General features: G+C 36.9%; 1 protein-coding gene across 1 annotated transcript in view; it reads left to right on the top strand.

The window, feature by feature from the left end:
- Positions 1-7,221: 7,221 nt before the first annotated feature.
- Positions 7,222-12,077, top strand: part of LOC149568259 (putative E3 ubiquitin-protein ligase ARI8) — a 134,360-nt gene continuing 129,504 nt past the window's right edge. Inside the window, exon 1 of the mRNA XM_089821246.1 lies at positions 7,222-7,492. Coding sequence (XP_089677372.1) covers positions 7,322-7,492 — 171 coding nt within the window. The 5' untranslated portion in view covers positions 7,222-7,321. The remainder of the gene's footprint in view (positions 7,493-12,077) is intronic.

The raw sequence follows: 12,077 nt of genomic DNA on the forward strand, positions 1-12,077 counted from the left end.
CTCAACACTATGTTAAAGAGGGGCAAAATGTAGACACCTAAATTTGATTACACCGCTTTGGTAATCTAATTTAGCCATCTCTAAAGTCATCATTAATTAAATTCTTATTTAATTAATCCTTTGCCATCCCTAGCTGATTAATTTAATTAATCATCTATAGTCCTAATTGATAAATCAAATAAACCTATTATTTATCAATTAAATCCTATTCTTCTATCTAATTTCAAAAATCCCCATTTATTAAATAAATCTATTTGATAAATAAAATCCTCAAATCCTCAAATCCCTAACCTATCCCTAATCCTCCATTTAGCCTAATCCACCCCATCCACCCATACTAACCAAGCTTAGCCACTAACTCACCCACTCTCATTAATGCCATCCACTTGCACATCTCTAACATCCCTAATCTAATCCTAAACCAAAGCCTAATCCACCCCCTAATGTTGTCACATTCCCTAAACAAGTTTAAGACTTTCTTAAACCAAACCAAAGTCTCCCCTCAAAAATCCCAACCACCAAGTCATGAGTGCTCTTACAAACCATAAAAGACTCTTACAAGCCCACTCATGACTCTTACATCCATCTTCCACACTCTTCCCTCTTCCACACTCATTCCTCTTACATCTCTCTTACATACTCAACCCCACTCATCATGCCTTTAACCAACTCTTTACCCTACCCTCTCACACTCATCCTCCTTGTGACAAGTGTCACCTTCCCATTGGTGCTAAACAAGAACAATCCATGTGCTCCCCTTTGAGTGCATCTTAGCCCTCCTTAACCATCTCCCCATCCTTGCATCTAAGCCCTCCATCCCTCTACCCCTTGGCCTATAAATTGAATCCCATCCCAAGCCATTTCAACAACAATCCTTGAGCTAAAGTTATCGTGCCCTTTTGAGAGCCAAAATCCACACCCATACCCTTATAATGCCAAACTGAGAGCTCACAAAGCTACCAATTTTCCATTACCCATCTCCATTGAAGCAGCTTTGAGCATCTTGAGCATACATCCACATCAAAGGACACATCTACAAAATCAAGAAAGCATGGAGTGTTTTCTCTTTTGAGGTTTGCACTTCTTGTTTGTTTTTCTTTGTCTAAACATATATGTGAATTTAGTTTTGGTTTGTGAATGTTTACTTTATTATTAATGTTCTTTGCATACTAAATCTTGTTCTACAATTAGAAGAGGATTAGGCTTGGATTAGAGGGGGATTAGGGGGTAAGTGGCTTAGATTTGATGGGATGGTTTAGTTAGGTGGCTAAGTGAGGTTAGTATGTGTGAATGGGTTGGATTAGGGGTTAGGAGGATTTTAGATATTTTATTAAGTGATTTATTTAATAAAATGGGGATATAGAATGAAATTGAATAGATTTGAGGATTTATTCAATTTAATAAAGGAATAGGGATTTAATTGATAAATTGATTTTGGGTGATCTTTTAATTTTATCAATTGGACTATAGTTAATTAAATTAACTAATTAACTAGGGGATGACAATAGATTAATTAAATATTAAATACTTAATTAATAATGCCTTAGAAGATGACTGAATAAGATTACTTAAGTGATGTAATCAAATTTAGGTGTCTACAGGGGGCTTATTATATTTAATGTTTTACATGTCATAGATTTACTTTCGATTATAATGGTTTATACATACATACCTTATCCCCACTAAATCTTGTAGTAGTCTGATCATAGATGAATATTGTGCACGTGGGACATGCATTGAAACATGATATAGTTCAATTCCATCTTAAGTGATTCTATAACTTCATAAAAGATGTCAAATTTGCTCCTATTCCATACATGGTTCTAATCACCGTCATGTTCACCCTGATATCTCTAATCTTATCTGCTAACATTACTCAATCAATTCTTGTTGACCTGTGTCGTCTATTGTTAACACTTGTTCATTTGATATATTTCGCAATATTCCAAAACCTTGGTCAACTAACTTGATTATGAATTCCTTTCGCTCCCCTTATACATTAGATGTCTTTTGATTGGTTCACTATCATTTAAAGTGTCCATGGGGTATGCTTATTTACTTTGTTCAGTCCCTTATCTTTGACAAGTGATGATATACATCTCAATCATCTTTCCTTGTATCCACACATGAATTTGCATGACCGTCATGTTAGGATTGATGGAGCAATGTTCTTCTTTTCTATGTTCCAAAAGTGGAGGATTGCTGACGTTAGACAGTAATTGTCAATTTCTGATTCTTGTTGACTGCAGATGAATTGGCTTTGAAGACTATGCTATTATGTGTTTGTTTTCTCCCACTTGAAGGAAAAACATTCCTCTCAATTCAATACCAACGAATAACTAAATTCCTACCAATGAGATTTGATCCATTAGTGTGGACAATGTTCTCAAAATTTTGTGGGGTTAATGAATCACCCTATCCCCTCCCAAAAATGAATGGGACGACAAGGAAATGATTGACATGCTTTTGTTATTTATTTGTAGAATTCAGCAAATACATACTTTCAAAGTTGGAGTACTAGACAGTGCTCGGGTGTGAGAAGGACCATAATTATTCGCTCAAGAAAACACAATTGTCTCCACAGCAGTGTCAAAGAAGTGCTCAGCTTGTAAATGCATTGATAAAGCTTCCACATTTGTACAAATGTCATCACCAAATTCTAACTTGTAGGTTTGTCCTATACACAATAACACAACCCATAGGATTGTTTTTGTAACATCAAATGTATTAATGAAGATGACTTCTACTTGATTCGAACTGCCATTTTTCTCAATCACTGCTCTATTGTGTGTCAATGCTACTTGCTGGGTTCCATGGTTGTCTTTGACAATGCTTGGTGGTTGTCTTCTGCTTTGCTGTCCTCAACGATACACAACTTCCCTTTGGAATTGGAATGGCTCTAGGTGAGAATGTCAGAGATGAGAGTATGAAGGGAAGGAGTATGATATCCATAATGGAATATGTTGGAAGAGGTGCTTGTCCTTTATTTTCTCCTGATAATGAAAACACCGTCTAAGAGCATGTCTGATAATTGAAGATCATTATCCTTTGATGATGTGGGCTCATATCTATCTGTTAATATAACTTGTCTTATTTAAATATTTTCTTGAAGTTGTCCAAACAATTATAATCTTTGTCAATTTTATTTCATTCTCTACATTTTGCAGCATGGCTCTAATAACATGTTAAAAATTTAGGATCTCTGCAAATGTAATAACATTGCCATTGTTATTGATGTGTTCCAATTGTAGATTTGCTTCTCATATAAATATGAGAAGGAGGAGACATGTCTTATAAAGAGACATGTCTCTATAGTTAATCATCATTGGTTAGTATATTTAATATAACTAACCATATATATATATATATATATATATATATATATATATATATATATATATATATATATATATATATATATATATATATATATATATATATATATATATATATATATATATATAGCTAATGATGATTTACCATTTATAATGAATCTCATGATTATATCAATCTGACTGAACTACAATTTAACATAATGTGCTATCAACAATTTGATTACATACAAACTGCTTACATTATGTAGATTCTTAGTATAATCTTAATCTTAAGTATATATGTCTATGTATAATATTAAATATATAATAATAATAATAAGACACACACACACACACACACACACACACACACACACACACATACAATTAATGAATCAGTTATGTAATATTCACTTGAGGATGGACATAAACAATATAGATTCAATTTCACACAAGCTAACTTCTTAACGGGTATAGGAGCAGTGGGTGGTGTGCTAAGAGATAGAAATGGAGATGTGCTGCTAGTATATTCTGGGAATGTTGGAGGAGGAAGTAATAATCTGGCTGAAGCAATGGCTTTGCTTTGGGGCTTTCAATTGATAAGGGAATTATAGATAAAGGAAATAACCATAGAAGGGGATTCCAAATTAATCATTGATTTGGTGAAGGGAGTTTCTAAACCTGGCTAGAATATCCTAAATGTTATCATGGATATAAGACATATTGTAGTTGAGATGGAGAAAGTCCAATTACAACATATTTACATAGAAGGAAATATGGTGGCAAATGTTTGCACTGCCATGGGATTTGAATTAAGGAAATTAACATGTTGGAGCAACTTAGAAAATTTAAAGGAGGAAATGAAAGCCTTGATCGGCAAGGAAAAGGAGGGGAGCAAAAGTTAAGCATGATTTGGCAAATAAAGGTCAGTGCCAATTTTGGCAACATTATACCTAGAAAGACGAAATGTGCTAAATTTAATGGAAAGTTTAAGGGGAAGTTGACAAGATGGTACTATACTGATTGGATAGTAAATGGAGGTGATTTGAGGTGGCAATTATTTCGCCATTATGGTAACACAAGGTGAAATTTGAATTACTTCCTTTTTGAAAGTACGAAAGCTTTCAATAGTAAGGTTGTCAGTACATTTAGGGATGTGAGAATAATAATGCTAAGTACATGCAAATCCCATCATAATTTTGATTGAGATTTTGAAGCAACCCGAAAATCAGTTTGGGAGACGATTAAAACCCCTATTGGTGTTAATCGTAGGATTGCTGTGATATTGGTGATTAATATTTACAAGAATCTTGATAGTAAGGAAATTTAAATGTGAATTGTTGAGGTTGGAGGGTCGAAAATCAATGAGGAGGAGATGGGTGGAGATTTGAATAGATTGGAACCATCGAAGATTGAAAATTTTAAAGACAGAATGGCAACCTGGTATTTGTTGAAGGAGGGGGGATTTCTTCCCTATATGCAGACGATGGCGAGATATGCCGTAAATTGTGCACTCCAATTTGTGAATGGGTGGAATGAGCACAAGGTCACAATAAATGGCATTACATTCCAAGTTGACAAGGAAGTGATTGTAATGGCTACTAGGCTGTCCATGAGGGAGAAAAATGGCAGAAGGTCACAAAAACTATAGATGAGGCCAGTATGATCAAGTTTTTTGAGGAGAATGAAGAACTAGTGAGGTATAGGGGAGGATTCAAAAGGGACAAGCTTCCAGCTCCATGGGATGACGTCTGTCTGGTGATTATGAAATACCTTATGCTTGAAGGTAGGTTTGGAGTTTACTACTCTATCACTTTCCATTGCTCAATCATTTTAGAAAAAGAGATTTCATTTCTATTCCATTTTTTTATATCTTACATTCTCTGGAGGATATGATTAATGATGTTAGGGAAAAAATGAGCAAGGGTCTAAATTTTACCATTATCCACCAAGGCCTGATTTTTAGTCTCTATCAATTCCACCTTGCCCTTTGTCCCCTTAGGGTTATAGTGGTTGATAACCAATGCAAAAATTGAAATTCCCCCTTGAGTACCAGCACAGGTACCAAAATCTACACCCCACACTCCTCCCCCAACAGAGATGTTACGAAAAAGAAAAAACTAGTGTTGGCTATAGAAAAAAAGGGTTGTAAAAAAATTAAGGTTGAAAAACCTGTGGAGGTGGAAATTGAGAAGTCGAAAGAGGAGGGAGGGGGTAAGGTTAGGCGTAGGTTGGGATGGCTGGCTAAATCCTAGGCTAGGTACAAGCAAAAATCCAAAAGATATAGGTTGGAAGAGGAGGAAGAGGGGAGTTCTGAGAGCAAGGAAAGGGAGCTGGAGGAGGAAAATCTCTGACTCTAAGAGAGATAATGAGGAAGAGAAAAAAGAGAAAAGTGAAAACTCGGCGGATAATTCCCAAGCGTATGTTGGTAATACCCTAGTGTTAGATGGTAAAGACATTACCATTGAGACTCATGTATTGGCTAGTTTCACCCTTTAGCCCATAACTTTTTGTGAAGATAGTAACAAAGTGGACATTTCCCCCATCCCAATTTCCTCTCCGATTAAAGAAAAATGTAATGTTTTTACTAACCCTCAAGTTTTGCAGGATGAAAATCAATTGACAAAGACTAATGAGGAACCTGGAAAGGTTGATAAGGATGGAAACGAAAAAGAGGAGGAACGAAATGAAAAGACTGCACCGCTAGAAAAAAAGTTCAGAACCTTGGAGGAGGGATTTCATACTTTCTCTAAATTTGCACTGAAGGTCACTCATGCAGCGACTACCACCCTCTAATTGTTGGCATAGGAGAAGGATGATTCGAGGATGGACATGGAAGATAATAAGCTCCTCTACAAGTTTCTTACTGAAGACTAGGCTCGGGTTCTCCTGGCCAGGAAAGGAAAAGAAAAAAATTGACTATTTTTATGGGATTTAAGGATCCTAGTTTTTTGTTTGTTTTCTGCTGCAACATAGTTGCTAGTTCACAACTGTTACTAAGACTTGGGTTGGCATGTTTGAGCCAACAATTTTTTATTTGAAACTTTATAGTTTGTTTAGCAATGTAGTTTTTGGCTATGGTGTTTGGTTATACATTCCTTAACATTAGTTGGTTAGATTATTTTAGACTTCTGCTAGTTTTGCTTCCTTATTGCTAGTGCTTTTTGATTGATATTGTCTATGTGGTTGGGTTGCATCTTGTTACTTCGGTAGGTGTTTGGTGGTAGTGCGCTGGTTACCAACTTTTTTTGTAAGGGCCGATCCCCTTGTTTTGATCGCTTTATATTTCAAAAACAATGATGTAACACTAAATGATGATATGGTGTTGCTCTCTCATGAAATAAGTCATGTAAAAATTGGCACAAGTGAGCCTTACAGAATGAATAATTATATGAAAAATGATGAAATAATATGATGAGATGAATGTGAGAAAAGTGAAGAGATTAAATGAAGAATAAACATAAGGAAAAGTGGAGATATGTTTATTTAAAATGACTTATTATGTTGTGGAGGACAACTTTATTTTGGAGTGAGTAGATTTCTATAAGCCATGAGTTAATCAATATGCTTCTATATTTGATTGTGTTATTTTTTAAGCATCAATGTTGTGGATTACACTTTATGGTTCATCATCATGATGATAGAGAACATAAGTAGAAAATTAGTTAAGTTGTAGACAAGAGATGGGTCAAAAAAGTTCGACGTACCCATTCCACACTAAGGTGCAATAGCTAGTGTATAAAACATGACATACTTGTGGGAAAGGAATTAATTGTGGAGTTGGTATATGCTTGCGTGAGTGGGCAAATTGTAAATTATTTGCCAAATTATAGCAATAGCAGCGGCGCGAGTAGAAGCCGCGCCATCAACGACAATTCAACAAAAACACTCCCAACTTCTCATACCCGTTCGCTCGCTTGAATGTAAATCACACTTATCAGGCTGAAACCCGCGTTCGAACCAGCAGGACGCCATAGATTATCCTGCAGCTCCTCTGCTTTGGAAACATGGAATCTGAGGATGACATGCACGATGCCTATGATGGAGAGTACCTAGACGAAGACAGCGACGGAGTAGCAGAAGATATTGACGGCGATGGCGACGACGACGACTATGGCTTTGTCGAGAACGCTGCCGACGATCTTGACGATCCCGATTTCTCTATTCACCGTCCCCAGGTAATCTCCATTTAGGTCAGGGGTTAAGAATCCTTGCTTTTAACAAAGGTAATTCTATACAACTATTGATTAATCGCTAACATGACAATTGTAGAGCTGGTATACTAAACCCTAGGCCTATCCTTGCACTGAAATACTGTGGTGAGTTCTTGCTCGCCTTCCGTTTTTGCTGAAATCAGCTAAAATATAAGTCTTTTTAGGATCGACCAGTTAGAACTTAAACCCATTCTGGGGCAATTATTTCCTCGATGTCGGAAAGTGGATTGTTCTTCCAAACATTATAGTGGCTGTCAATATAAGGAAACTAATTCGATTTGACATGATATTACATTGCTCCCCACATTGTGTTTGAAAAAACTTCATACAAGCTTACATGTGAGTTCACTGCTAAAATTAGCACTTTGTATGGCGAGGCCAGTGGAAAATGAAAGGACTGGAATTAGTCTCACTGTAAATTGATGTCTGAAGAGTTAAACTTTTAATTCTGAAAGGCCAGTTGAAATCTATTTACTATTGAGCATTGCAAAGATTCAAACAAATTTTCTACCCATTTTTTGGCAATTATACTGAGATTTGTGTCCACTTATTTTGTCAAACAGTTTATGTGCATATAACTGTGAGGGATTTCCGACCATAACATAGTTGTCTTCACAAACTTCAAGTTGGCATTCATAGATTTTAGAGGATATTGTAACAAATAGTTCGTAATCATTTCACAAAACTGCATATTTGAAAATTATTATGACTGTACGCTGTTTTCAGATTACAGCGATAAGCAGAAACATTGTTCTCACCTGATTAGATAACAGATTGAAACACTTGGATCAGTCCTCACAAGAGTTGACTTATGTATCGTGGCTGGATCCTACTCCAAGTCCAACGCCCTGCCCCTTGCAGCTCACAATGGCATTGCATAATTTCTGGTAGTCCTCGATCCCTCACGCCTAGCATACAGTCTGCTACAAACTCCTTCAATCCCCTCACGTCAGCTCAGGAATAGCTATCTACCAGAAAGAAATACCTAATGTCCACAATATACTACCATTGAACCACCAATAAATGTCACCCAGCAACCTGTGATTTTAAATGCCTAGCAATGTCTGACTGATGTGTGGCAAAGGAAGCAGCCAGAATGCAGCGTCAGAGCCCACAACCTGTCTTACAAAAACTCACGTCCAGCATGTCTCCAAAATGATGGCCAGTAATAGGTATATTCCATCCATAGTTCCAAGAATCACAGCGATTCATGCGATTCACGCGATTCGGCGATTCGATTCAAGCCAAACGATTTTTTATGAATCGGTGAATCGAATCAGCGATAAAGGGTTTATGAAATAAGTTACTCACTAAATTTCAAGGGTTTTTAAAATTTTCTGATTCATGGCCGATTCGATTCCGATTCATGGCCGATTCACGATTTGATTCGGCCTTGCCGATTCCGATCCGATTCCGATTCTTGTTACTTTGATTCCATCAACTAACACATAGAAAGTGCTATTGCCCAGCCAATATATATTCTTTGTTAGTCATTGAAATCTTCAAATGCGTTATTTCTTTATTTAACCTATAAATCTCTTTTGATCCTGCAAATATCCAAGATAATTTTATTTGACTGCAAAACTCCTCAAACTATTCAATCTTCAATCATTCAGCACCTGCATGAAATCTATGTGATTCCTCCTGCAAATAGGCTAGGCTAGATGTCTCACCACCAAGATCATTTCTCTTATGTTTTGTTCTAGGGTTAGTTGTCCCTGAAAGCTCCTAGTCTCGACAACAAAAAGTAGAATTAGGCATATGCAAATAAGCTTCTAATTCACTTTTATATTTTCCATAGAATGTTCCCGAAGTTAATTTTTAGTTCACACCTTCAAAGTAAATCAATTAGTCACTTTAATAAAGTGTCTTTGTAACATTTGCCCCTTTTAAACCACTTCAGAAACTAATTTAAATAATTTTATCTGGAAATATCACTTTATTGGAGATCTTTATTAATTTCTTCCCTCACAAAACCTGAATTTAGCCTATCGGAATTATATATATAATAGGCTAAAGGGATCACTGCCATCTACTTAGCTGAAGGGGATGTTACAAGCATTGTGTTTTTTGGTTGGCAATCAATTTCGAGTGGAACTTTTTGAACTAGTGGGATCATAGTGGGGGACCCCACTTCATAGCTTTGAGGCATTAACACCTATAGATTTGTCTTAATGCTCTCTATAATATCCTTCGTCGTTTTGCACTCTGTATGCATGCAAATTAACATTTTTGATCACTGTCACTTGGGCTGGATTTCAATGTGGTATTTGGTCATTAATCAATCTTGCACCTTGTGGGGTTTCCCATGTGTTCGTTCGCAAATTATCTTTTTCTCCACATCAGCCCCTCAATCATCTTTCCTCACCCTTGCGATCTTATCTTCTCCTATACTCCTTCACCATCCTTACCTACGCCATGTAATCCATTGTTGCCTCTACTCCTATACTCCTTCGCACTGCACTGCCACCTCCACCTGATACACCAATCGCCACACTCTCCGTGCTCCTACATTGTTGAGCTTCCACCTTGTACACCGCATAACCTACTATGACCGCAAACTCTTGTGTGCCAACCTCCTATCATCCTTTCATCGTGCATTCCGTACACCATTCATCCCTCAACCTTTGTACTCCTCTACACATACTCCTGTTTCTTAACCATTCCCCACCTGTATGCCATTCAACTTCTTACCTCCTCCTTACTTTGTACTATTTCCTTGGTTTTGGTTCCATTGGACTCTATCAAATTGATCTAGCAACCATCACCATTAACAACCGTTGTCATTACCAAAATGCATGCACAAATAAGCCAATAAACCTGTAAGGATTTGAACACTAGACCTTCCACATCTCTATCAATAGAGATTTGCTATGGGGTCACCCTGACATTACAAGCATTGTTAATTGTATGTTGATTTTGGGTTTATATAGCCACTCATGTTGTAACTGAAATGGAGCCCAAGAATTTTCACGTTTCGAGTGAATTTCCTTAAGTCTCATTCAATTTTCATAGCATATTTATCATTGGTAGTTTCCCATACAAGATATTTATTGGCCTATGTTGACATGTGGGTATTAAGCTACCTTTTACCGTGCCATTGTTGGCTACTTATAACCATTAGTATATCATTTGATCATTATAGACTTTGAACTATCATTGTTGGACCGAGTTTAAAGATTTCTTCTTAGACCTTCAAATTTGTTTGAATAAAATACATCCATTGTTTTCTCTTTACCCTGTAGGCTGGTAGGATCAAAACTCCAATACCAATTGTAATGTCCCTTTTTAGGGCTACACCTAATTTTGCTCAAAAACAACTTCTACAATATAATTTTTTTACAAATATTATACTAGTAAGATTGTTCTGCACAATTAAGCCCAAAAGTGCTGAATGATCAACCAAGTTAATTCAACTCCTTGGATGACAAGCTAACCAACTTGGTGTTGGTTACTTAATTGAAGGATGCCTAGAGATTGGTTCCTCAAAATTAAGTTGAAGTGTAGAAACAACCAACCAACTCAATTTCACCCCTTGGCCCACAAGCTAAGCAACTGGGGGTGGTCTACTTAATTGAAGGATGCTCAGATACTGGTTCCTCACAACTAAGCCCAAAAGTGTGGAATGACCAAGTCAATTCAACCCCTTGACCCACAAGCTAAACAACTTTGGGTGGGCTATATAGCTGAAGAACTCTGGGATATTGACTCTATTGGGACTCAAAATTGAAGCCCTGATTTTGAGTACCATTGAAAAAATCAAGCCCTATAGGCGATTTTGATGCATGTGTACCCGGCTGTCCTTTTGAGGCCTAAGAGGTGTTTAATGTTTCTAACACCTTGCATTCAGTATATCTGCTCGTCCCATGAAGATAAATTGCCATTCCGAGTCATTCCGTGAAGTTCCGTTTTGAGCAATGTCCAAATCTGCATTTTTTGCCTAATTGTCAAACAACAATAGGAGGCCTAGTTTGCAATTGAATATCTCGCACTCGGTATTGTTTCATGACTCGCTGGTTTGGGAGTGTTTAGTGTCCATACTAGAGAACCTATGTATCAGAGTTCGAGTCGTTTTGATATATTTTGACTAGGTTTTGAATCCCTCAAAGTTGGTCATTTATTGTTGTCATGCTGATGCAAATTGTTCAGAATTCTGGGAGGCCCTGTTTGACTTGTTATAACTTTAACCCAGCTGACCGAAATGGGAAAATTCCTTTTGCATTGCATTCTATAGGTCAAAGACTTGTTATGTTTTGAGCTTATGACGAATCCGTTTGATCAATTTTCAAACGCGATTCCAAATGCAATTTGTGAACTTTTACTGGTGGCATAAAGTGCAGATTGGTCAGTACCCCTGTTTGAGATGTCATAACTCGAAATTCGTGATAGGTGAGATCGAATGGATTGCACTGTTGTGTTCTACTCTAGAAATACTTTAAGTGTGCCAATTTGCAAGTTTTGGCGAATCCGTTTGCACACTTTCCCAGGTCCATTCCATTCACAAAAAATCACTTTCCTCCCAATGTTTCCAGTTTGCAAATTGGAGTAG

The sequence above is a fragment of the Cupressus sempervirens genome, chromosome 3 (assembly GCF_028749045.1).
Source record: "Cupressus sempervirens isolate cs-2001-9-10 chromosome 3, ASM2874904v1, whole genome shotgun sequence".
Classification (NCBI taxonomy): Eukaryota; Viridiplantae; Streptophyta; class Pinopsida; order Cupressales; family Cupressaceae; genus Cupressus; species Cupressus sempervirens.